Source organism: Cyprinodon tularosa, unplaced genomic scaffold (assembly GCF_016077235.1).
Source record: "Cyprinodon tularosa strain WSP-4 unplaced genomic scaffold, ASM1607723v1 ctg24, whole genome shotgun sequence".
In the NCBI taxonomy this organism is placed as follows: domain Eukaryota; kingdom Metazoa; phylum Chordata; class Actinopteri; order Cyprinodontiformes; family Cyprinodontidae; genus Cyprinodon; species Cyprinodon tularosa.
Genome location: NW_024038896.1, coordinates 2,145,410 through 2,170,621, shown reverse-complemented (window position 1 = coordinate 2,170,621; position 25,212 = coordinate 2,145,410). Strand labels below are relative to the sequence as shown.

Genomic DNA, 25,212 nt, shown 5'->3' with positions numbered 1-25,212 from the left:
AAAACACCTAATAAGGAGACAGAAAGCAGACACGTCCCGTATTTATGGTTCATGGTGAAATCTTTATTCGACTTGTGTCCACAAACCAGCATAGGTTTTCATGTCAAGAACGAGTTCAGAACTATTTCACGCCTGGAAGTTAAGCAGTGCATGTGGTTAGCCCTCACAAATGACCTTGAAGGGATGGTTCCCGTTTTTTTCCATGCTGCTGTTGTAATCTGCTCAGTGATGACCTCATAGGGTGATTAGAGTATATTGTAATGTTCTCAGCCTCACACTTTACTGCAGCTATGCTAACTGGTGCGTATCAGAGAATCTGTGCAAGTTCGTTAACGTGGAAACACTGACGCTTGTACAACCGCCTCAGAGCAGCTGCTAAAAGTTAAGACTGTGGTGTTTCTGCTGTGTGGCTTTGCATTAAAGTGAGTACTTTCACATACAAACACATTTCTCCGTTTTGGAAAGTTTCTTAAAGGCGCAACGCGGCACTAAAAGAATGCAAAATGTCAATGCGCTTAGCTGCTTCCTTGGAAGACTGTGGATATGTGTTAGAATTGTGAATCCTGTTTTTTACGAGTCCGGGGTTCTGCATCATTTCCAAAGCAAATTTCAGATCCCAGTAATGGATTATAAGCACAAACAGTTTTGCAGAGAATGTAGCATGCATCTGTTAAAGGCTGTCCATTGCATCAATGGGCTGCATTTCGGCTGCAACTGTGTTGGATCAGATAGAGTTCTTCCTATCTCGTATCTTGGCTTTTGCAGCATATTAGATTGCTAAAACAATAGCAGTTGGATTATCAAGCCTCCCTCGGTAATAAGTCATGCCATTTGTGGTATTATAAATTGTAAAAGGTAAGGAGGGAGAGAGGTAAGGGTTAAGAGTGAACAGATAAATAAGTTTAGGAGTTTAAGAAAGGTTTCAAATCGTGAGAAGGTAAGGTAAGGAAAACAAAGAAAAACAGTCTGAACTAGCCAGTTATAAATCTTTCATTTCTTTTTAGTTCATAGCACTATTCTCTAAGTCACAGTCTCATGCTTATATAAACTTCAACACATTCATCTTTTAAATTTGCTCAGTTAGAACCCAAAACTTCCTCAGGGTGTGAAGGCATCTGGTGGGAGGGTCGGGATTAAAAAGCAGGAGATGGCCTTGGCTGTGGATTCAGTTCCCAGATCTCTCTATTAAACATGTCCCTTAAACCTGCTTTAATCTCCAACTGAGGGACCTCATACATCCACTGCCTCGATGACTTGAAAGCATGTTTCTTCCATTCCACGTGATTTTCTTCCCAGTTTCTCTGGTCTACTGAGCTCCTCTCCGAGTCCCACTGTTTCTCGTCTTTCGTCCTGTCCCGAGGCACATGGATGATCTTGGAAGTTTCCCACAGACTCGGCCGATAAGCTTCCGCTTGACAACATGCTACTTAAGCTGGAATGTCTGGCCCCTCTAGGATGGGTTTCAATTTCCACGCACACTTCAATATTTGTTCCTTCCATGCTGTGAATTCAGATAGCAGCATTGGTCTCAGCTTGCTTAACTTGGTGACATCTATTTAAAGGAAGAATACATACCTTAAAGTAGGCGCTTGAGTTTCCTCTAGTTTGCTGTCAGGCACGCTCACAACCTCACAATCAGACTGGCTGTTCTGCTGGGTGTATCCATGCCGTTTCATCACTTCATCCAATCCTGTGTATCTATCTAAGTCTGGTGGTACTGTGCTTGTACTTGGTAGGACCCCCACTTCCTGTACACTGACTCTGACTTCCTGGAGGCTGGTGTCACTGAGGGCTGGGTTGTTTTGGCCAGTCCAGTGATCACTGACTACATGAGAGAATAGAAGATCTATAAGAGAAGTTGAAACTACATCAGACTGGGCAGGGATTATGGGATAGAAATAAAAACTGTATTAAGGCCAGAACACAGAATCCAATTTTGCATGCGATCTTACAGAAAATCTTGTCGGAGGAGGTCATGGCGTTAAGCTCTTATTGAAGGTCAATGGGGAATATGTCTAAATGAGATAGACCCCAGGTCTATTTTAGCGGGACTATGCAGCAATTCAGCGGCATTTTTATGCGCCGGTGTTTAAAAACATTTTTTTTTTTTTATCGACAACTTTTCATAATCCATCCAAGTCAAATGTGGGAAATTGATTTAATTTGGGTATAGCACGTACAATGAAGTGAAAAAAAAATGTATACAGAGCTGCCCGAGCTGCCTAGTCGGAGCCACTCTACACAGTCAGTGTGACATAGAAATAAACGGGATCGGAGATTAAAAAGTCGAACGCAACCGGTGTGTTCTGGTCTTTAGTTAAAACCACAGATATACAGTAAAAGAAAAATTATAGCTGGTTTTCTAAAACTTTAATTAAACCCAAAAGCAGTGTTGTTCGTCTTGCAAGTAGGTTCGGCTTTGGTCACTTGACCAGAGCACTCTACTAAGCTTCCTGGTTCTCTTTATTAGATTGTGGCAAAATGCAAATGGTTTATTATTGCTACAAATCTATCCTAAAAGGACCCTACAAGGTCCCTAAAAGGACAGATTTTTAAATGTAAGTGTATAGTACTTCTCCTGCTTCCAAATTCCACTCTGCAGAATATTTTAGTTAAATCTCTAACATTATGCTCTCTGATTTTTCTCATAATAGCTTTGCCTCATCTGTTCCTGTTTGGCTGTGACAACATCCTGGAGAGAATTATCAGCTATCCTGCTGCCATCAACACCTTTGTTTATAGATGTTCGAGATTAGCCTGTTTTTCAGTGTAGTCCTGTTTCTCTCACTGACTGGCTGGATGTGTTCTCTTCATCCTCTGACATGGGAGCTGGCTCGGAGCTCGTCTGCCTGCTGTGTGTTTTCCTGGACAGGGCCGCCTTTTACAGCAGATGGCCGCTCACACTGAGCCTAGTTCTGCTGGAGGTTTCTTCCTGTTAAAAGGGAATTTTTCCTCTCCACTGTCGCTCCAAGCATGCTTAGTGTAAGGGATTGCATTTCAAGTGAATCAGTCTATGCAATCAACTGGTTTTCCTTAGATAGAAAACTTTGAATCAATTTGACTGTATGATCTGGTGAACTGTAGAGTGCCTTGAGATAACATGTGTTGTGAATTGGGGCTATATAAATAAACTGAATTGAGCTGTGGGACACTGCAACTTCTATGGGGATTTCCATCGGCCTTGAAGTCTTAGTAACTGCTTAGTTGGGTGTTTAAAGCTACAGCTATTGTTTCACAATTCAACCCTGCTTTATACTTCTCGACATCCTTCTCATCTGCTGTGCTCCTTTGTCATCAAGATGCTGTTTGTACACTAGTTTTCTCTGTCAAAAGCCTTCACAGATCACTTGCATTTATACTTAGATTAGATTTTCCACAAACAGACTTTATTCCAGACAACTACATTCAGTTGGTAGCACTCAATTATTTTGCCAGCGATTACGAATCACACTTTTCCGAATTATATGGGTATAAATTTGTGAATGCCATCACTTTCCATCATACTCACAATTACAAGCTGTTTAGGCTTGGTTTACGTAAAAGTGAAATAAGATACGCTGAAGTTTTTGGTTGAAATGTGATGGTAAAAAACATTCTTGATATACTGTTGGTGACATTGAGCACTTACAGCTAGCTAAGTCTTCCAGTTGTATCTTGCTAGCTTCAGGAGGGTCACTCTGGGGTCGACACCAGCCATTCCTACAGAGCGACATTGGAACGATCCCATAGACATACATAAGCATTAACGGCACGCCCACACCTGAAAGACAACAAAGTATGCATATTAAATGAGTATAACATTTAATAGTATTAATGGACACATTGATGGGCATATACTGCAATTGAAAGCTGTGCATTATACAAGTGAATGACCTTTTGGTAAAGTACCTTGAAATTACATGTTGTGCATTAGCACTATGGAAATAAACTGGACTGAAAATGTGATTTTTTTTATGGAGGATAACCTGTATAAACAAATTTAAATAAAATGAAGGTTTTATCAAAAAAAATTCCTTATTTTACAAAAATACAAAATCCATCACACCAGTTTATTGTGCAATAAACCAGCCCCCTAAAAGGAGAATAAAATTAGTTTTACGACAATGAGATAATGCTAAGGGGCATCATCATTCTTTGAGATAAAATTTTTTTTTTTGTTAAAAAAAAATAAAGGTTATAATTTGGACATGGGGGTTTTGTAATTTCTCAACTCTTTTGGAAAGCTGACAAAAAACAAACCTCTAGTCAATGTTGAGCATTTTCTAATGGAACTAAGACAAGGACAAACACAAGAGGGAGCCCTTCTTTTCTAACTGTACACTGGAGGCTTGAATGGGATCTTCCTCTTTCTGCCAAACCACAGCTAAAAGGTTAGGAGGAAATATCATTACAGCATTGACACAAAAGCAAAAGATGGCTGCACTGTGATGTGTTTTCAGGCCAACCTGAAAAGTGAAAATAAAAACACAGTAAATGTCAAACTTATTTTTTTCATCTCTTTTTTTCAGGAACTAACCTCCCCCCTCCCCCGAAATGCGATGATCAGCAACCTCACCATGCTGCATGATTATGCAACTTGGTGCTGTGTGCGATAGGAATTTGGGAACACAAACCCGAGCTCCAAACAAACAAAGGGACATAATTAACGCAGCCAGAACACTGGGTCACTATTGACTCAACGGAAAGGTGAGAGCGGGGCAGGAGAACAGGCAGGCCAACCAAAGAACTCAGAGAGAGAGAGAGAGAGAGAGAGAGAGAGAGAGAGAGGGAAGTGAACATGTTGGGCTCTAAGTGTATCTCTGTTAGGAAAGGGAGCAAAATGACAACACATCCAACAATGAAAATGTGGTAGACAAAAAGTTGGTGAGCAGGGACAACACAAGATGTTAGAGTGAAAAAGTTAGGAATCAGAAATAGGGATGCAGACAGGAAGTTAGAAGCATAGGAAGAAAGTAGGAGTGATGTGTTAAATCTGTGTCCCAGTGGAAGCTTAATTAGAAGTCAGGATTCAGTTAGAATAGTCATGCATATAGTCTTTGCTCATATAATTATATTACTGCTTTTATTTTCTTACTTCTTTTATACACTGATTTATTTATTGTTTTATGATTGATCATCCATCCATCCATCCATCCATCCATCCATCCATTCATTTTCCATCAAGCTTATCCCAAGTGGGGTCGTGAGGGGTGCTGGTGCCTATCTACAGCTGTCTGCAGGCGAGAGGTGGAGTCCACCCTAGACAGGTCACAAGTCCATGCAGGGCAACACAGAGACATACAGGACAAACAACCATTCACACTCACACCTAAGGGCAATTTAGAGAAACCAATTCACCTAACCTGTCATGTTTTTGGACTGTGGGAGGAAGCCGGAGTACCCGGAGAGAACCCACCCATGCTCAAGGAGAGCATGCAAACTCCATGCAGAAAGAGCCGGGCCGGGAATTGAACCCGGATCTTCTTCTTGCAAGGTGACTGACTGATTGATCATTTGTGTGTTATTATTGGTATAGCACTTTGGTCCTGGCGGGTGTTTAAATGCTTTATAACAGGGGTCTTCAATGTTTTTCAGGCCAAGGACCCCCAAACTGATGGCGAGATGGGGCGGGGACCCCTAATTATATATAATGTATTAAATTGTGTTATACCAAGCTGGTCCTATAGTCACTCTATGAAATAAAAGTAATTTCTCCCTGGTATTATTAAAGTATTTCTGATTCTGATTTCTCATTGATGGGACAGGTGTTGTGAATGAAATGGTGCCCAGCTTGAAAGAGCTCCTGTGTGTCACTGAATGTGTACATTGATGACTGAAGGACTTCTTCTGCCTCCATTTATCTGTTCACTACAGTGAGTCAAACTAATGTTTATATGTATTTAAAAACATTTCAATTAGCTAATTTTGTTGAAAGCAACAAGGTAACACACATATCTAATTTTAGGGAGAGGAGAAGCACAGCACCAGTAAGTAACTGTCCTGTTTAAAGAAATCTATATAGGCTGTTATAACTGTGGCTGCAACATGGTGCATTTGACGTATCTAAGTAAGTAGTAGTGAACATATGAAATGGTTAAACACATCTTAACTTGACCTTTACTAAGCATTAAAATATGCAATGTTTTATACTTGCAATTTCTTGACTTTAAAACTAATAAAAATTAACTTATATCTGATATTATACCTGTGACAAGGGTAGAGAACTGATACTGAATTTAATTTAATCACCATATATGATAGTTTGCTTTAGGTTTAAGTGAACTGGTGATTCCTCTTTGGCACCTTTGAAAGGTTTGTGTGTCCGTTGGGTTTGTTTTAGATGTGAATGATAGCTCTTTTTATTCTTAACTGATTAAGCCTTACTTTAACTCCACTGGTTCTTAAACAGATATTGTCTGAAGAGGTAAAGTGAAAAAGTTCTTTAAACTCAGCAACAATTAAGTTTACATTTATAGTGCTTGAAATGCATGGCCGTGGATGACACACTGTGCATAATTAAATTGAATCATTCTTTACTTAATTATTATTTTCTACGGCTCTGGTTAATATGTTAATTTTTACTGTGATGTAGTTTATTTAGAGCCTTGGTTGGGACTCCTGTAGAGCACCCATGGTTTCTAGCAACAGCTTCACTTCACAGCAGCGACTCCATAGGGAGTACTCCATAAAACCCATGGTGTTTGTAAAATTTGGCATATTTATACCTTCTGTTTTTGTAATGATTTTTATTTATTTATTTTTATTTACCTGAGAATATTATGGAGAGATCAACTGGCTTATCCTAATCACACCAACAAATATTCATGTCTATCTTTAAGAGTCTATGTTTTACTTACCCACTGTAACAGCTGCTATGACTGGCGACACAAACACGGACATCATCACCCCGCTTGCCACGGTTAAGTAGTGCTTACTTCCTGAGATATTGTTTTTCTTACAGCGACCATGGACCTGGAAGGTAATAAATTAGACACAAATTGCTTCATGGAAATTCAATTTGCTCCTTATTGTTGTTCTCTGTCTGTGCAACCAACCACTTAGCCACATCCACTAATAAACTCTTTAAGTGTACCAAAGAGCTCATACTGAAAAAACAAAACAAATCTGTGAGTTTGTCGCCACTTTCTACCGTTAAGATGAGAGTGTAAGTGATATATTTGCTGAACAATTGCTTGAATTCCTTTTTTTCCCCTCCAATATAAACAGTCGGCTGTTGCCATCGCTGCTTACCTTTCGGCCCATGTAGATTGGTATACCCACAATGATGACGGGGATGGCAATGCCCGCAATAAGGGAGATGATCACAGGTGCTCCAAGCAACATGCCCACCTGCCACAGTACTTTCCGAGTTTGAGACCATGGCTTCTTCCCCCAAAATGTACATCCTGAGGGACTGAACCATGTAAGACAGACACACATTTCAGTTCATATCTTTTTTTATTAATCCCAAAAAGTAATTGCTCTAGTAAGGCAGGCTGCTATATTAGATTTTTTTATCAAAGATGGTGAATTTTGTGGAAGGGAAGGATCTCCTACAATGGTCTGTGTAGAAGCAGCTCAAAATGAGCCTCTAACTGAATACCCTTCTGATATAGTAGTAGCCATTCAAAATTTCCCCACTTTCCTTCATGGGCTGTTGGCTGGTCCCCTACAATTAATTTTTAAACATCAATCTTTGTACTAAAATATTCTTTTTGTCATGATTTGTGGATATTAAGATCTAAAGAGAAGCGTCATCTCCTGATCAGACCCTGTAATTCAGTAAAAAAATATGCACACCCAGGAGAAGGCCAGTGCCTGGAAGTTGGAAGGGATTTTGCTGGGAGTCGCAGGGGAGTAGACTGCCATTCAGCTGGCGATTGACTGGGAAGGGCAATTTTGAATGGCTGCTACTGTATCTGATACATTTTTCAGGAAAATGTAGGGCTGCACGATACAGTATATTGAATCATAATCACCACTGCAATATAATTTTATGCCATATGGCACTCCAAAAGGACTGCTTCAACAAAATGTAGGACACAATAATTAATGTATTAGACAAATACATTGGTAATATTTAGCCAGTTTGATGGAGTCAATCTGTCTTTAATGCCCACAAAGGATCTGTATCATTAGTGACTGATGTACTGAATAAAGAGTGGTGATTTTGGCATAGCATACAGTATTTGCAAAGAAAGCTACTGTAGGTGGAAATAAAATGAGGGTTTTCATACAATAATCCCAATTTATTGCAATACCATCACAATCAAATATTTCATTGATATCCCACAACGTTAAGAGTATAATTAACACAACTTTAAAGATTCCTTGACTTATTTTGACTTATGCACTGAATTACCAAATATTTGCACAAAAAAATTTTTCCAAAACTATTTTGTTTATTTGTGATATCCAAACTTCATATCGACTAAATTAGGCAGCAAGGGTGCACATCTATAGTGAAAAACACGATATTCTGCTATGATCATCAAGGTGGAAAAATTTCAGTAATGTACCATTTTTTTTTTCTTTTTCATAAAACAAAGGCAAAAATTTAAGAAGACAGCAAAGTTAGTCTAATTATTTCTAATATACCACTCTAACTGATGTTTTACTCTATTATTCTTCATTTTGCAGCAAATCCTAACATGGGAAATGATGCTTTGTTAACTGTTAGAGAAGAAACTTACTAAAGAAACTAACACTGTTCCAGAGGAGTCAATATTCAAATATCCAGCTTTGTTCTTATGCTTGAACTATACATAAATGAATGCTTAACCAGCAACAGATTTTAATTCCAATTAAAGAAATAATTGGCTTGTATGTTCAGGAACCACAACATAAAAAGCACAAACTGCACCTAAGTGCTATTATTTGAAGTATCTAATTGTTTCACAACATCTCAGGTCCCTATGGTAAGTTATAGTGAGCTGTTATTGTTGTTCTCTGTTGCTCTGACTAGCAGATTAACTGCGCTGTCCTTTAAAGTGCATCTTTCAGCAGCAATTTCCAGTAAGGAAAGGGGAGATGTTTAGAAATCCAAGCTGACACATGCAAGAATCAGTACCTTAATCAAACTATTAAAAAGAAATTACATAACACCCACACATTTTTCTAAGTAACATTAAAATCATCCCCACTATAATAGAAATATGTTGGCATATTAAGCCAGATAAATTATGGAAAACCAGCGGCAGATTTTTTCCAGGACTTAAAAGTCAATAGAGAGGCCAAATTTTAAACAGATGAAGATTTTTCACAGTGATAAATGAACAAAGCTTGCTGAAAGGCTTATTTTTATAGCATCTACAAATGCAGAAAGGCAAGGAATAAAAAAGGAGCTCAAACTGTCACTTCCAAAGTGATGTTAAATATTTTGATCCAACTAAATAGGGAAAAAAACCAATAAGCTAATGTGTAGCTTTATAAGTAATTAAACCAAGACCTTTCCAATGTAATAACTCTTTCAGTCAATCAAATGCATTAAAAAGGCAAATAAATACAGTTTTTTTTTTTTACATATTACAATTACAATTACATATTACAATTAGCAAATTTAAACATTTAATCTGAAACATTTCCACACAGAGTGGGACGAATATTTCAACTCGGAACTTCTGAGTTCTCCCTGCAAATGAGACCATTTTAAACGGATGAAAAATTACATTTCCCATGTGTTATATACTCGTGTGAGATAATCATTATTTCAGCTGCTTTATGAAAAAAGCACCCAACAATAAAAAAAATACCTCTTTTAACAAGAATGACTTACAGATGTAGGAAGCTACAACTAAAGCTGAGGCAAGAAAATAAAAATACTGAGGATAAAAATCAAGCCAGTATATATTCCTAGGAAATTTCCACTGAACCAACGCTACTCAGTGCATATAGCAATAGTAAAAACCTTAATACATTTTATTTTGATTTAAAGGGATAGACCAATACGAAGAAGTATAGCTAAAAGAATGTAATCAAATCCACCTACGTAGACACTATTAGTGCAACAACTTAAGAAGTCACCTCTTAAATTTGTATGAGAAGGACTTTTAAAACTGCAAATTTTAAATGAATAGAAATCCAAAAGACAATAGATTTAGAGATAAATAAAAAAAATCCTAATCTGCTTTCTGGGCTTCTAAATTTGGTGTAACTGCAGGGCTCTAGTAGGAACTGAATTATGTACAGTAAGTATCGTAACCAAAGCGACATGTCCTAATGGCAGAGAAAAACCAGCTGTGCATATTATATTTTTTTGTTGCACAAGCATAATTAGTTATTGCATGTGTTCCCCTAGGTTAAAAGGGTCTGTCTGTGTGCAAGGTACCTGAGGTAGTGTACATCGGTTATTTCCTGCATACACAGCCAACAGAACTGACAGGCACACACAGTGCAGTTCATGCGGTTACAGCTGCCATCATTAGTCTTCATAATGTAGGCACCACAGCGAGGACATGCTTTGATTTCCTCTGCATCTGAAACAGAAGAAATATAGAAGACAAAAATTTAATATAGTTACTTAAAGCCCAGAAAAAGTACATTTTTCTTTTGGTCAAATATAATACTGCTTTGGTTACCGTATTTGTGATAATAATCAATGTCCTTAATACCTCAGGTTTCTAACAAATTTAAATACACATGTCATAAGAATCTTTTATTATTTCATAGTAGTAGCAATAATATCAGGGTTGGAAAGTTTAGAGTAATCCAACCTTGAATTGATTAAATTATACAGTCGTCAAATGGCTCTAGTTTAACAAAAAACATTTTACACAATAAAGAGTGTAGCAACAACTTTGTCATAAAAATTATAAATTTTTTAGAATAATACATCCTCAAAATATCTAATGTTACAAATTCCTAATATTTCCTTTTTTAAAAAGTATATAAATATTTGCTTTATGAATTCTTGCAGGTTCGTATTCTTTGAATATATAAATAAATCTGAGGATGCAGAATATTTATAGCAGCTCTTTTCAAGTTTTGATCCAGTAATTAGCCTAATTTAAGATATATTAACTGATTTTTCAGGTCAGTACTTGGTGAGTATCAATCCTGCATGCAGGAAGCTCTTCTCAAAAACTCCCCTATATAACCTGAGAGGATCGGATTCATCGCTGAATTGATCCAAGCTGAAAGTTGCTCTTATGCAACAAAACAGATTTAACACATAAGATCAGAAATTTTTTATTTCCCTGATGTGGGATGACAGGTCTTACCTAGAGGCTAAGTTACATGGTGCTGCCATAAATTATTCGTCAAAGGTGTGGACTACCTCTTGATTCCTAGGTAAGGCATAGTCACAGATTTGACAGCTTGAGAGGTAACAATGTTACAGCAGATTATAATGTTGTTGACAATAGGAAAAACTTGACTTGAATACGAAAGACTTGAGTGGTGACTTAAAAATGAATGCATAGGACTTGGACTTGACTTTGGAAATATTAGTCTTGATTTTTGACGATTGCAGACCTGACTATAAAGACTTCAGACTTAGTTGTGACTTGGGAAGTATTTATTGTAGCAATTCTACAAAAACAAAATGGCAAGAGAACCTACCGCTCTAGTGAGGCAGATATGTGGTAAAAGTTGGAGCCAAGCTTATTTTGCCACAGCCCTCATAGAGGAGGATTAAAAAGCCTCTTCACAACTCAGTGTCAGATAATTGCACACAGGGTAAACAAGGAAGTAGCATACTGCGGCTAAGCAAAGTGGCACCTCTCATTGAAGTGTGGAAACACTGAAGAAATGTCCAAGATATGGTGTTAAAAACACAACGATATTTGAATCCAAGAGGGATAAGACTTGAACAGTGCTCTGAATAGAATATTAACGTTGATTTCACTATAGCAGAAGTTAAAGTTGCTGTACACACATGGAAGGTAAATTGATAGACGTGTGGATAAACGTCCTTATTAATACTGATCTGAGTTATAGCAATGTTGTTCTTTGTCACTACTAATGACAGACAAAGAGACAATGAGACACACAGACAGACAGACATGTTTTTACCTTGATACCTTTTTACGTCTTTATATTTGTCAGGAATGGAAATTTTGGATGTAAGGGCCATTTTGAATTTATAGGTCCCATAGATTGGCTTCAGACTGGGCCTCCTCTACCTTCTAGTAGGTTTATTATGATGATAATATACAGCTTATTGTTGATAATAGCCTCTTCGGCCACATCTAAAACCTTAAGTTTTATTTACTATTTATCGACTTAAAATGTTTTGTCTACTCTATTTACGTTCTACCTTCTTTAAAAAAAAAATAAAACACTGCATTTTAAAGCTTTACTTTGGGTGAATTGCATTTGTTTCAGTCACACAGACTTAATGTGAGATTTTTTTGAGATGGGTTGTTCGATATGAGTGACATGCCAATCAAATATATATATTTTTTTAAATAGATGAAGAACTACTAAAATTACGTTCAGATAACACATATATACATAAATTAATTTTTCGGGTAAAAAAGGAATTACCTTAGGGTTAGGATTATGATTCATTCGGTGATAACTTACTGAGCCTACTGTTAGGTAGGAGACACAATATGAGGCCATTCTATGAAACTGATAATCGCTAATAATGGCAATTTAATGGGATGATAAAATCCAAAGCGGCTGGTCATGCTCTATTTAGTTGTCATCATCCAGCTCTTAGATAGTCTGCTATACTGTGGGTAGATCCACCCAATCTGTTTATGTGTGCTCATGGCGCCCAGTGCTGCAATTTTATTTAGGCTTCAAAAGGACCAACCCCTCAAAAGGAAAATTGGTGTGTTTGATTATTATAACATTTTTGGTTTTTGGTCTGTTTGAATTAGACTACAAGGTATGTAGAAAGCTTGTATTTTTATGAATGTCTGAAATTTCATGATTAAGGAGGCTGACTGTAATGAGATGACGCAGTCTACTCATGCGCTCTTCGTTACCTGAGAGCCGAGCCAAAACTGAACCGCACCGAGCACTACTGATGAACTAGTACCATGTTAGCATGGTTTGGTTATGTCTAGGGCTATATTTAACTACTCTCAGTAAAGCATGACTCAATGGTAAGATAATGAATAGTGAAACCTATTCCAATCTCACCTCCTCCAGGTTCTTCATTGAAGACATACATTGCTGAGGCATCGTTGCCACCCGAAGCATGGCGGGCACGCTGTCGGCGCGCCTGGTCACACGTCTGGTTGGGGTGCCACAGCTGCCGACAGTGGTAGCAGAACTCTGTGTCACATCCCTCACGTCCACAGCTCAGTTTGGGACACTCTGCACAGCCATAGGCTATGACTGCATAGCTATAATCCAGAGAGGCATGTCATTTAATATTTTTACTAAATGCTTAATTCTATTACTCTAGCATGTTGATTTCAAGCTCAAAGGCACACAGAAACAGTCAAAATTTGTTTCATGAGAACAGAACTATCAGTGGAGAAAAGTTTCTGTGATCCAAGTTCAAATGCAGATTTAAAGCATGTAGTTTGTTATTCCAACAACATTTTTGTCACTTCAAAGTTTCATGTCTTAATGAATCCAACCGTTTAGAGGCCACACGCACACACACACATCCAAACACAAAAGAGAACAATTATCATGCAGGAATGATCCCACTTTGGTGCCAGGCTCAGTTAGAAGAGACTCGGAATTTTAGCAAGTGCTCATGCATTTACCATATCCAGATATCAGCTATTAAACAAACCAGTTTTTAGGTCAAAAAGTTCTCAGAACAATATTTTACATGTAGCCATGCAAACAAGTTGAATGTATGCTCTAATAAATCATGTCTTAAAGGTCTTAACAGAGCTGAAAGTATTTTTTTAACACTTTGGCCATCTACTTAAAACTTACTTGCATATCATTTGTGCTATAACCTGGCTAAATTTTTGTTATTATTATTATGTAAAGAAGTTAGTTAGATTAACAGGCACAATTTCTTTTCTTTTTGTATTGCTGCTGTCATAACTGTTCCATCTGGTCAGGATGTATTTTTCTAATTATATTTAAACTTTCCAGACATCTTTTCAAAAACATCAACAAAAGGAAAACTGTCCAATTTTATTTGAAACGAACAAGTGATTTATCTAGATTTGTACATAAACAAATCATTTTCTTCATTCTTGTTGTTTTTACCAGCAGCATGATTTCCCTGAAACAATGTTGCCTTAAAGGTTGCCCAAGACTAAAGGAAAATATTGGGAGAATGCCTTCAAAACTAAGTTTTAAAATATTTTTCTAATGTGAAATATAAAATGGATCCGCTTGGAAAAATAAATTACAATTGGCCAATAAAAAGTAATTGGCTGCAACAATTTATTTTTGTATAAAATGTATCCTTTTTGATGTGTTTTGTGTTTGTTACTCTTTTACACAAATTAGGTGCATTCATTACTTTTCTCCATGAATCAAACTAATTTAGGATTTAAGCACTAAAAGTCCTAAACCCCGCTGCTTTCATGCCTCTGACCACAAACATCTACTAAATGCATGAGTAGAACATGCACGTACGTTTTATTATGACCCTAATTCGCTATCCATTTACATTATGGCCATGTTGCAATGGATCAGTGTCAGTGCATGATCCAAACTGCAGAAATTTAAGGAGCTTAATCAGATCAGCTGATGATGTTTTCTGGTAAATCTGCAGCCACTGTTTAAAAAAAGAAGCATAATCTTCCAACAATCTTCCCGTTTGTGGATTTAAAGATCAGCTAAAGATTGAAATGTAAGAATTTAGCTAAGCTTCATGTCTCCTATGGGTGTAAGGTAAGATGTTTTTATAACTTTGATGTGTGCTGTTGGCAGAGGTGGGACCAAGTTGTTGTTTTGCAAAATTCAAGTCTTAATATTTAAGCCCTGAATCGAGTCTCTAGTAAAGACTGTAAAGTCAATAGAGTCTCACCTCAAAACAGGCAAATCTCTGGTCAAGTCAAAAGTCTGTCTTACATAGTATCATGTAAAGCAAACTAATAGTTCAGTTGAATGGAAGATTCAAATATTTATTATGTATATGAAGTCTAAATCAACGTAAAACCATTGCAATCTTTAGAAATTCTGTTGTCATCTGCTACAAAATAGAAAAGAAAAAAAATTTCATGGCTCGATCCCTTATTTCATTATTATCCAAAACTATAAGAAATAAAATGCTAATTAGACTATTCTAGAATTTTTTAAGACTATGTGAATCTTTAAATGTCATTTTCAGTCTTATATATTGTTTTCCTCTTTTGATCTGTAGCTTAAATTTCACCTGAACCGATTAGCTTAGTTATCATGCTTGGACCGATCTCGGCACAATTTCAAAAGGGTAGTTTAAATGGGGCTCATGTGAGGTTTTCAAGCTAGACAAGTATGCAAGTCCATCATGGAATTTGACTAAAAAGGAAGCACTGGTCTGCAAGGCAAAACAACCGTTTTACAGACGAATAATTATTCTGAGATCTTAAAAAGTACGATCTTCTGATTTAAATAATCTGGATACGGTGTATGATATATGGTGCCACATCATGATAAATCAAATATAGTGATGTCAGCATCATCCTGTGTTAATGGGGTATTTAGCAGTAGAAACCTAAAAAACACAGATGCAGGAATATGAATGGAAGCTGAAAGCAGAGATTTATAGGCAGCTAAAATAGTCTCATAATGCAGATAAGCTTCATTAAGGTAATAAAGAATATCTAATATATGTTTTTCATATTGATGTTATAATATTTGATGTTAGTAAAAAAAAATCTCCAAACAGCTTCTGAGCAGGTATCCAACACACAAATCTAAGCGAAGTTTTTAAAAGGTTCTGCTCTATCAATTTTGTGATAGCCAGATGATTATAAAAAAATATATAAGTAAGTCTATGGGCCGGATTTATCAAGATCCAATTTTGCGTGCAGTAATTTGCGCTCGCAAACGGGAATTTTGCACGAGGGGCTGAACCATGGTTTGTGGGTGATTTAACAAGAGTGATTGCGTAACTGGTGGCAAGTGCAAAACTGTTGGAGACGCCCTATTTAAATGATGGTTTTGCACGTTTTGTGGTTTGCGGCAAAGTAGTTTGTAGTTTGTACAAACTATTGCATTAAGAAATTTAAATCTTACAGTGACCCCCAACAAAAAATAAATAAATAAATAAATATTGTATATATATAAAAATATATAAAAAACTTTGGCAACCTTTATTACCTAAGGTGGTATGTGGCTGAATTTCTACTTCACTGCAGTAAAAAAAAAAAAAAAAAAAAACATGTGTTTTGTATCGGCCTGTAGAAAAATGCACATACTAAATGGCTCACAAGAAGTGACTGTGGATGAGATTACTGCGCGTACGCATCCCCGCAGCAATGGCATGTTGCTCCACAGGCACAGGGGGGAGGTCTGGTTTCTCCGTTAGGGCGTCAGGGCGACATGGCATTTAGAACGTCAGACAGCACTTCTGAAAAACTAGATTGGGAGATCCAATGTTGCAAGGAGTTTTGTGATATTTGGTATTGCGTGGGTCCTCCTTGTGACTGGCTCCAAATCCATTCTGAGTTCCCCCAACAGCTCCAAAATAGCAATGCTGGATAAACGATATGTTTTGATGATCGTTTCCTCGTTCATTCCAAAAATATTCACACGGAGTGAAAAAATGCGTTCTCTGCGTCTCCTTGCTTAATTTCGATGTCTCCTTCTTGCGACAATAACTGCTGCCATGTGTGCGCAATTACGCATACAGACCATTTGCACCTTCTTTTGAAACGTGTTAAATATAGAGTCAGATACAGTTAGCAAAATTGCTTTCAGGTTTAATAAATCACTTTGCGAGTGCTAAATTAATATATTTACATGTTCTCCTCCCACAAGACGCACTTTTGCGTGTAAACGCCCCATATTGCATATTCAATGCAGAAAAAGTACTAAATGGATAAGAGGCGCTATTTAGCACGTTTTAAAGACCAAATCCTTTTAGCACCTTGTTGATAGATCAGTTTGTACATTTTTTAGCGTGCGCAGTGAAATAGCTCACGTTTTTATACACGCAAACCTTTGATAGATCCGGCCCTATGTCTCTTATATTTTTAAAACCTTAACACCAGGTAAATGATTATGTTTTTTGCAGGGGCTTGTATCATTGGGATTGGGATTTCATTATAATGAGTTGTAGCTGAGTGGGATGTACCAGTGAAACAGTAATATTTAAGTTTTTTTTTTATTTACACAATAAATGTGCGTTCACACTGAACATAATACAGCAAGTTTTTTTCTCTTTTGTGTGCTTTTGCCTGCTGGATATTTTCCCAACCATTCGTATGGCCAATGGGGACAACGCTTTAATCGCTTCATCACATCAGAGAGAAGGAGCTTCTATCTGCCGCTTGCCATTTTTAACTCAATATGGAGGCCTGGGTTTTACTGAGCAAGTCATGGTGCTGAATGTTATAGAGCAATGGCACTGGTGTCTCTGGATCCGCCAGAACCTCCACAGATGCTCCCATTATGTCCGGAAGTTACATGTACATCTGACCAGGACCCAAAACTGTAATCCCTCTTCAGGTAGGGTCGCTTGGACAACAAAGGTAAGGCGAGGAAGTGATCAGGAGCTCAGACAGGAGCAACAGATGATCGGAGCATGACAACAAAAAAAGAGGGCACCAATATGTCAGGTGGCCGAGACCTGCTTTGGAGTTATAAGAGGAATAATGAGTCATTGTTCAGTCCTTCTAGGCTAAATTAAAGCAGCTTTTTTAAAAGCCACCCACAAACCTACCAGAGGCTTTCCCAGCTTTATTCTAATTCAACATTATTTTCTCTGTCTTTCATTTTGATAAAAAAATAAAATATTTAAAAACAACATCCAGCCTCTGGTTGGTAAAATTAAACTAATTTAGATATTTGAATTTGCCCTATACTTCCCTCCTAAACGCACCTCTACTTTGGAATAAATCAGTCGCTCTGGTCACGCCACTTGCATTTTTGGTGAATGCACCATTATAGTTGCATATGACATGAACACTAGATTATTTTCCAGAGAGTTATAAGGGGTTAAATTATTGACGTGAGAAACTTCCAGACTCTTACCTGCAGTCAGGTGCTGGGCACCAGCGTGTATCTGGGTCAGCAGCCAAAAAACGCCTAAGCTGGAATTCCTCAAATCTCTCCAGCAGTGCCCTGTCATCCAGAATAGCATGGACATCCAGCGGCGCCAGCGCCTCAGGGCACTGCGGGCACGCAATGTTCACCCTGCTCTCTGATATCTCAATACGCAGGTACTGGCGAAGGCAATCGGAGCATGCTCGATGGGAACAGGAGCTGAGGCGTGGGAAGTGGCTGCGGGGCTGGCTAAGCAGGCACAACGGACACTCCTCCAGGTGTTCATGGAGCAGCTGCTCCTGGCTGGAGGAGGAGAGGGAAAGGACGCCAGTGGACCCACAGCTGGCCCCACCCACACACTCCTCTATGATGGTGCTGGTCTTTCCCGCCTCTGCTGCTGCATCTAGACTCGCTTCTTCTGCTCCAGAAGCTCCAGATTGTGCTTCATCTATTGCTGTTTGGCTGATGTCCTGAAAAATGAGAGAGAATATTGGTTAACCAAATCTGGCCATGTGTTCCGATGACAGGCAACTTATTGTAAGTATTTTACTTCATGTATCGTCAGTTTATCGTCTCTTGGAAACATGGTTTCTACAAATTACAAGCTAATTACTAGTCAGGGGATCTGCATCGGTTGTTGCCCCTGGACACTATCCATGATAAGTACTGGTAAAAGGATGAGCTCACTGGTGGGCCAGTAAATGAAACAAACACTCTAATGGGTTCAACCTCTTTACACCCACAATGTTTCAAGTAATTCTTTAAGATCAACACACAACTAAGTCCCCAGGTAGGGTTAAAGTGGTTAAAATAGAGATTAGAATTAAACTAGCAATAAATACCAAAAAAAAAAATAAAATATATATCCTCTACAAACTCTGAAACATTTCCCCCAAGAATACAAAGAGGCATAAAAAAAGTAACCAAATCCTTTAAACTTTCTGTGTTTTTATAAGACAAAGCAACGCATTTAATGTGCTAGTACATACAAATACAAAGAGGACATTTTTTAGGAAGTAAAAGCCTTTTAAGTGAGGAAAGCATTTATCTATTACGGGCCTCTGGACCCAGTGCCTGGTAGAAACTATTTTTCATTGCAATTACAGCAGCAAGGGTCTCTGGTGGATGTTTCTATCAGTTCATCAAAATCTAGAGATTAAAGCATTTGCCCTGTCTTTTAAAGCGAAGTCTTCTTTGTAAAATGGCTCATGCTCAGTCATACAGATTTCTGTTATATTTGGCCTGACTTTGGCGGGCTCATTCTAATATATAGCTGTGAACTAAACTATTCTACACTAGCTCTGTAGCCTCTAACATTTATTTTCTAGGATTATCCATCCATATTCCAATAACCTCCGACCATCGTTCCTGTCTCTTCTTTAAAAGAGTACCCCCTCACTCCGATGCTCACAGTGTTTCTATATAGGAATGGTGTCTTTGCAGGAGCAGTCTAACTTTTCCACCACACAAAGCATCTCATCTGAAAAAATAATTTTGCTCCACAGGTTTGTTGTGTCCTTTAAATACCAACAAAATACAGAACTCCTTATATTTTCCCTTCAATAATAGTTTTTGTTTTTGCTGCTATTCTATTACAGCCAGAGATCATGCAGATTAATGCTCTCCAAACCTGGCAGTTAAGGTGGACAGCTATCAATGGGAGGCTTTGATGCACTATACTCTATTTTCACATCATGCTGATTTTATAATGAGATCAAATCCCCTAAACCTGTAGAGTCTGTTTCTAAATGTACAACAACTAACAAAACTAGTTAAATAGATTTTTCTTTGGGTTCAAATTAAATGAAGTGCAAATAGAAATGGACCAAACACTTTTTAGATTTTTGTTTGCTTGTGAAACATTTTTAAGGAAATCAATTGTTTCCATTCCACCATTTAGCACTAACGTGTGTGCCTGTTACATAAAGTGGAAATGATATACATTAACATGCTAAAAAGTTCAAGAAAGAATAGTTTGGCAAGACATTGTTCATTGCATACAGTACTGTGGGCTGGGTATAAAAGGTTTAGTGAACAAAGAGAAAAAAGCAAGTGCGAAAAGTAAAAAAAAAAAAAAAAAAAAAAAAAAAAATCTCAAATTAAGCTTAAATTAATATTGGTTAGAGATTCCATCAAAAGATTACAAGAAATTATTTTGTGAATCAAGCCGGTAAGACTGAGGCTTTCACAGTCTTTTTGTTCACACATTTTCAAGAATATTGGAAGTTAAAAACATTTCCGCAGTGACTCCATTTAAGTCGAACAAAAGCAGAGAGAGGGTCAGGTGCTCCGTCCTCACCTGCTCTGGATGCTCGCTCGGAGTCAAAGTTATAGACACCTCTTCTTTCGGACAGGACTCCACTGGCTTCTCTGGCTTTGGGTCTGATTTGGGCTTGCGGCTGAAGAAGTTGAGGAAGCTGAAAGGCCCTGTCTGTTGCTTGGGCCTCTTCATCATCTGGACCTTGAGCAGGAGCAGCAGCAGCTGAGGAAAACAGGCCAATGACCATGAGCGGGATGTAAAAGCTGCAGCGAGTCTTTGTTGGGCGGATTAGCAGAGGGAGAGCTCTCACGGATCAGAGTCTTGGAACTGGACAGCTATTTTGCTATATGAGCAACAAAGAGTGGGAGAGATGGAGACACTGAAGAGGAGGTAATCCCTGCCTGAGGGAAACATTGCTAATTTGGTGCTGTTTTGCAGGGTTGGTCATGTGGTTCGGTTTCCCTCCTCTGCTTCCTCCTCGAACAGAGTTCACATGGAAGAAATATTCACCATCTTGGGCTGAGGGCTCTTTGGAGAATCAACAGTCCTTTTTCCTAAAGGGAAAGAAACACAATTAAAAAAACATATCTAGAGTGTGAGCATTACTTGACTGTACAGCAAATCACATTACAGCAGTCCTGCTTTTTTTGGTTAATTTATAATTGGACCATCATATAAATCATATCTTCCACAAGTCCACAAGAAGGCAAAAGATGCTTTCTTCTGATTAAACTGGCGTATGTGCTCCCCTTCCTGATGCTGCACATTTCAGCCAAGGAATACTACAACCCTTTTTAAGAGCTGCAGTCTGTTAAATAGCTTACTTTAAGCCATTTCCAAGTAGATAGCCAAACATATTTTCCAGCCAATATCAGATATAAGCCAGAAAGAAAGAGAGGCTTATCCCCTGAAGACACTTCAACAAAATCTGGTCTTTCTAAATTTTTATTCTTGATTTGTGACATCTTTTGCAGCATTAGCAAGCTGTTGAGCAAAACTCTTTCTCAAATAAGAAAGAGACTTTAAGTATTGAAATTTTACAGGATGAAAGATAATCGGACTACAAATAACATTTGATACCATGACAGAAAAGAACAGGATAAAATTGTATTTGGTTTTATGTGCTGAAAATCAAGCCGAAGCACTTGCTTTTGGGATCTCTGCATGATAGTCTTCATTATCACTGAGACTTGAGCAATAAGGTCACAGCAATGAGACCCAGATAGCAGATGAATGAAAGCTGTGATCAACTCACTGGGAGGAAGTAGAGATGAGGCAGTGCAGGCTGGCACAGACAACTCATTCTCTCCATCAGGCCCAAAGAGCAAAGAGAGCATGAGGTGATTCACTACACCCGGACCAATTAAAATAGCTGTCACCATGGCGACCAATGGAATACGGCATAGAATCTGAGATAATTAAAGGTTATCATCTATTTCGGGGTCTATCGTCTAATGTCTTTAACAAAAAAAACTTCTGATCCGAGCAGTTTCCATGAAGAGAGGCCATTTTGAAAGCTACTATTGAGATTGATCATGGATTATTGTTAGGATTAATTTATATGAAACAAAGTTAAGCTTATATGATGCAATGTGACTACAATTAGAAATGTTTATGTGCTGCTGCATAGTGGCTATGTTTAAAATCAACAGAAGTATTATATGCGGTCATTCATGCTGGCGCCATAAAGAAATAGTGCTGATATTTTAGACGAACGTTTTTTCTTCAACACAGTGTTGGCTGGAAATACTGTCTGATCAATTACCACAAGGAAAAATTTGTGCAATTTTATTAAGACATTACAAGGAGCCAACGGCTCACATGCTGTCTGATTATTGTCCACTAACTTTAATATAGCAGAGATTGCTCTCATTCCCAGCACCATAAAAAATTTTTATAAAAAAATCCTAATGGGTCATTTAAAATGCAACATAAAAGGCATATTTGGACAGATTGTGTAGTGTTCAATATCAATCATATGAACACTGCTGAACTTGGACAAATGGAAACATGTTTAATTTGTGCATCTACTTAAAATTCCCCTGGATTTATAATAATCAGTAGTGATGTTTTGGGGAAAAAACTTGTATCCGGACGTCCCTGATAATCAGGCACTGACCTTAAACAAAGATTAAACTACAGTACTGAGTTTATTAACTCTATCTAATTTACAGAGAAAATAATTTATTTATTTATAAATATTTATATAGAAATACAAAAATAATACAATATTAACAAATGTTTCACAGGTTGCAAATGCCCAGTGATTCAGCTAACCTTATTAGTTAGGAGGAGGAAAAAAAGTTAGGTCTTAGTATTTAATTTAAAACTGGTTAAAGAAGAAGAGGTAAACCTCTTGGAGACTTCAACAACAACAACAAAAAATTGTTTAAAGTTTTTGGATTTTTATGATTAAGTAAAGGGCCTTTGACTTTTATTATCCATGTAAAGAGCAAGATTTTAATGGTAAAGTAGTTGCATACGTTACCAATAATAAATTCCACAAAGACTTTCTGTGTGCACATGATGACTAAAAGGTGCATTTGCCTCAATGGGAAAAATGTCCCCCTCTTTTCTCTATAAAGTACCAAAAGTATTATCCCGTTTAGACAATTTAATTGTTGCATCTTTGTTCACTCTTCAAAAGAACCTGTTAAATAATGCCATAATGAGATGTTTTCAACTCAAGTTTCTCATGTAAGAAATAGCATCACTCTGTTCAAAGTTGCCCAAGTTTGTTAATAGAAATGTTTCAAAAATACGGTGCATTGCAGTTTTCTATGACATGATAAACCACATGTTCTTATTACATCCTAATTAAGGTTTACTGGGATTGTATCAATTCCCTGAGGAACACGTGACACTAGAAAACAATGTGGAAGCACATTTAAGTGAATGTGTTTTTTATGCCTTGGGCAGTTTTCTACAAGGACAAAAAACGCAGGTCCTTTGAGAAGCACCAGCCATCTACAGACTGCTGCTGACCATGTGCAATATTTCATGAAATAGATATTCCCTGATGTTTCTGGGTTTTTTTTTTTTTTCAATGATGAACAGTGATTCAGGGTCATTTTCGGGGGCAAAATAAGACATTAGACATTAACTTGTCCTCAAAATTCTCATTTCTCAAACCGATCACATTTCTGTGGGATTTACAGAAAACAACTCTACACGAGGCCACAATAAAAAAAGATCTAAGAGACACACAGTTACCATCTTGGAGTCAGACAGCAGAACACTGATTTAGTGCTCTAATATACCTAGACAGTATAAGGCAAGAGCCAAAAGGCACAGTTCTTGATTTACCCATCGATCTGTTTCTATAATCATCTATGGTCATGAGCTTTGGGTCATGAACACAAGAACGACATCCTGGATAGAAGTGCCCAAAATTAGTTTGTGTAGTAGTGTGTCTGGGCTCTCCCTTAGAGATAGGGTTAGGAGCTCAGTCATCCGGGGAGGACTCAAAGTAGAGCCACTGCTCCTCCATGTCAAGCCAGTTGAGGTGGTGCGGGCATCTGTTTAGGATACCTCCTGGACGCCTCCCTGGTGGTGTTAAGGGGAAGTCCCACCGGGAGGAGACCCAGAAGGAGACCCAGGAAATCCTGGAGGGACTATGTTTCTTGGCTGGCCTGGGAACGCCTTGGGATTGCCATAGAGGAGCTGTCCCAGGTGACCTTGGGAGAGGGACGTCTACGCCTCAATACTGAAACTGCTACCCTCGCAACCCGACTACTGATAAGCAGAAGAAGATGGATGGATGGATGGATGGATGGATGGATGGATGGATGGATGGATGGATGGATGGATGGATGGATGGATGGATGGATGGATGGATGGATGGATGGATGGATGGATGGATGGATGGATGGATGGATGGATGGATGGAGTATAAGGCAGGTGGTCAACGTTATGCATTATTACAGTATTCATATTTGCACAAACTCAAACTCAGGGGGGGAAAAGACATTCAAAGTTGTTTTTGTTTAAGTTCACAAAAAATGATCTTCTATGATAGTTTCCTTAAAGGGAGAGAGATAATCAGAGGGCACAGCACAACTGTGAGGAAGAAGGATAAGGTGATTATCAGGCAGTAATTTAGTTCATTTTTGTTTATTTTTACCAACAATCATAATTAAGATCAGATCTCTGTAGCTAGTAAATGTGAAAACAGAGAGCTCTGATATGTTAAAAACATTTTAGAGTTAGTTTATTGGTTTTTAAATTTAATTTGGCAAGGTCACTTTAGGTACTGTTTCTTTCATGTTTTTATCTCTGTGCTTTTAAATTCATATCTTTCAGCTGTTTATGCAGAACTGCTCAGACTTTTTTTTTTAAAAAGAGGAACTTTAGAGAGCTACATTTTATGATGCTCTTTACTTGAAACGGTTCTCAGAGAAACAAATTAAAAGCAGAAAGCCGTGGTAAGCTTTTGACCTATTTTGCTATTATATATATATATATTTATTTATTTTTTATTACATGCATGCAGATATTCTGAGGGTTGTGTAACATCACAGAAATTTGCATAAAAAGTTCTGAAACCAAAAAAATATGAGCAGGTAAAAGGTTATCAGAAAGATCCACCTTTTCCAGATTAAACCAAACCATACTGATATCCTCTGTGAAACTTCTGATCTTAACATGAACCTCAAAGTTCTTTCACCGAAAGCATAAAAACAGATCAATAGTGGTGGATGAAGTACTCTACAGTAATACTTGAGGGAAAGTATTGATACTCATAGTCATATCTTATTTAACAAGTGAAAGTTACTCTGTAAAAAATATAATGTCATTCAAATAATTTTATTGTCCCACAATGAGGAAATTATCTCTCTACATTTTGACCCATCCCCTTGTGGAGCATTGGGCTGCCATTGTGTGGTGCCCAGGGAGCAGTGTGGTTAAGG

General features: G+C 37.8%; 1 protein-coding gene across 3 annotated transcripts in view; it reads right to left on the bottom strand.

Annotated features, from left to right (window-relative positions):
* Positions 1 to 39: 39 nt before the first annotated feature.
* The window catches only part of si:ch211-278j3.3 (E3 ubiquitin-protein ligase RNF19A), a 33,523-nt gene continuing 8,350 nt past the window's right edge, over positions 40 to 25,212 (bottom strand). Inside the window, exons 2-11 of one of the 3 annotated variants that reach the window (XM_038287543.1) lie at positions 20,613 to 20,856; positions 20,342 to 20,524; positions 18,031 to 18,512; positions 13,072 to 13,277; positions 10,307 to 10,454; positions 7,231 to 7,393; positions 6,837 to 6,951; positions 3,629 to 3,760; positions 1,576 to 1,846; positions 40 to 1,501 (exon numbers count right to left, since the gene is read on the bottom strand). In XM_038287543.1, the coding sequence (XP_038143471.1) occupies positions 1,231 to 1,501; positions 1,576 to 1,846; positions 3,629 to 3,760; positions 6,837 to 6,951; positions 7,231 to 7,393; positions 10,307 to 10,454; positions 13,072 to 13,277; positions 18,031 to 18,512; positions 20,342 to 20,497 (1,944 nt within the window). In that variant the 5' untranslated portion in view covers positions 20,498 to 20,524; positions 20,613 to 20,856 and the 3' untranslated portion in view covers positions 40 to 1,230. Of the gene's footprint in view, positions 1,502 to 1,575; positions 1,847 to 3,628; positions 3,761 to 6,836; positions 6,952 to 7,230; positions 7,394 to 10,306; positions 10,455 to 13,071; positions 13,278 to 18,030; positions 18,513 to 20,341; positions 20,857 to 25,212 lie in introns of all 3 variants that reach the window. The other 2 variants (XM_038287544.1, XM_038287542.1) reach the window with 2 other exon arrangements.